At 36.6% G+C, this 1184-nt stretch overlaps 2 protein-coding genes across 2 annotated transcripts in view; one reads left to right on the plus strand and one right to left on the minus strand.

Annotated features, from left to right (window-relative positions):
• The window catches only part of LOC111682943 (protein qui-1), a 122500-nt gene that overhangs the window by 53950 nt on the left and 67366 nt on the right, over window positions 1–1184 (minus strand). The gene's annotated exons all lie outside the window — the stretch shown is intronic.
• LOC124420627 lies at window positions 3–521 on the plus strand. The gene has a single exon (XM_046954108.1). The coding sequence runs from the start codon at window positions 3–5 to the stop codon at window positions 519–521; it is 519 nt and encodes a 172-aa protein (XP_046810064.1).

A 1184-nucleotide genomic window follows, 5' to 3' on the forward strand; every position in this document is an offset into this window, starting at 1 on the left:
CGATGATAGCGCAATTCACGGAACATAATCAACGGAAATGGGATGAACAATTACCTGAGTTATCATTAGCTTTAAATTCCAGTAAACAGAGTTCTACCAAGTTCAGCCCAGCTTACCTAACACAGGGCAGAGAATTACGACTCCCTAATACGGTGTTTAACGAGAAAACGGAATCAGAGGTCATAGAAAGCAGTATGAATCCAGGCGAAAAGCACACACATCTTCAAGAAATCTTTGCCTTTGTCAAAGATAATCTCCATCGCGCAACAAACTCACAGGCAAAATATTATAATCTGAGAAGACGCGATTGGTCTCCTCGAAAAGGAGATTTGGTGTTACTAAAGTCACGAGTTCTGTCAAAAGCAATAGACTTCTTTGCTGCCAAATTAGCGCCCAAGTTTGAGGGGCCTTATGTAGTTACCAAATATATTTCTCCAGTTATAGTACACCTGGCGGACGTAAATACCAAGAAAGATCGAGGGACTGCACATATCAAAGACTTGAAACAGTATCACGCGTAAGATAAGTTCAATTAGTTTTTTTTTCTTCTCTCGTAGAAACTAATTATGGACGACAACAAATTCCAACGAAGCTGCCAAAGGTTCCGAGAAGCAATGGATCGTGAAAACCGGAAAAGGAGAAAGATTGTCGAAATACAATCCATCACATATCTGCCAAACCTCAATATGCAGTCAATCACTGGTAACCAAAAGAGGTCTGATGTATTAGCCCGGCTTGTTGAAGATTTAGGAATCGGTGAAGATGACCCACATCTAGACATTCCTGAGGTACTGGCATCGATTACACCCATAAGTCCTGGCAAACGTACACGCTTCCTGGTGGAAACAAACAGCTATTCCGTCGAAGTTTATATTCGAAGATCACTCGACGTTTGGATCATCCATAAAGAAGAGAAGTTTGTGTTTCCAAAGCCTAGGAATGACATAGCTATGCCGGTTTAAAAAAAAAAAATCAAACCAAGGGGGAGATGTAACGAAGTAATTCGTTACATTTTTTCTTTTCAAAATTATTTTATTATATATAAATATATATATAAATAGTTACAATGGAGATATTTTTTTTGTTATATATGTTCTTTTGAATAATAATTATTTCATTTATTTAAATTCAAAATTATTATCGAAATAAAATCATTAATTTAAGAGATTGTTAATATAAGAGTA

The sequence above is a fragment of the Lucilia cuprina genome, chromosome 6, assembly GCF_022045245.1.
Source record: "Lucilia cuprina isolate Lc7/37 chromosome 6, ASM2204524v1, whole genome shotgun sequence".
Taxonomy (NCBI): domain Eukaryota; kingdom Metazoa; phylum Arthropoda; class Insecta; order Diptera; family Calliphoridae; genus Lucilia; species Lucilia cuprina.

What these genes read in the sequence shown, in the direction of transcription:
- LOC124420627 (XM_046954108.1), top strand. Translation starts at nt 3, where the DNA reads ATGATAGCGCAATTCACGGAACATAATCAACGGAAATGGGATGAACAA.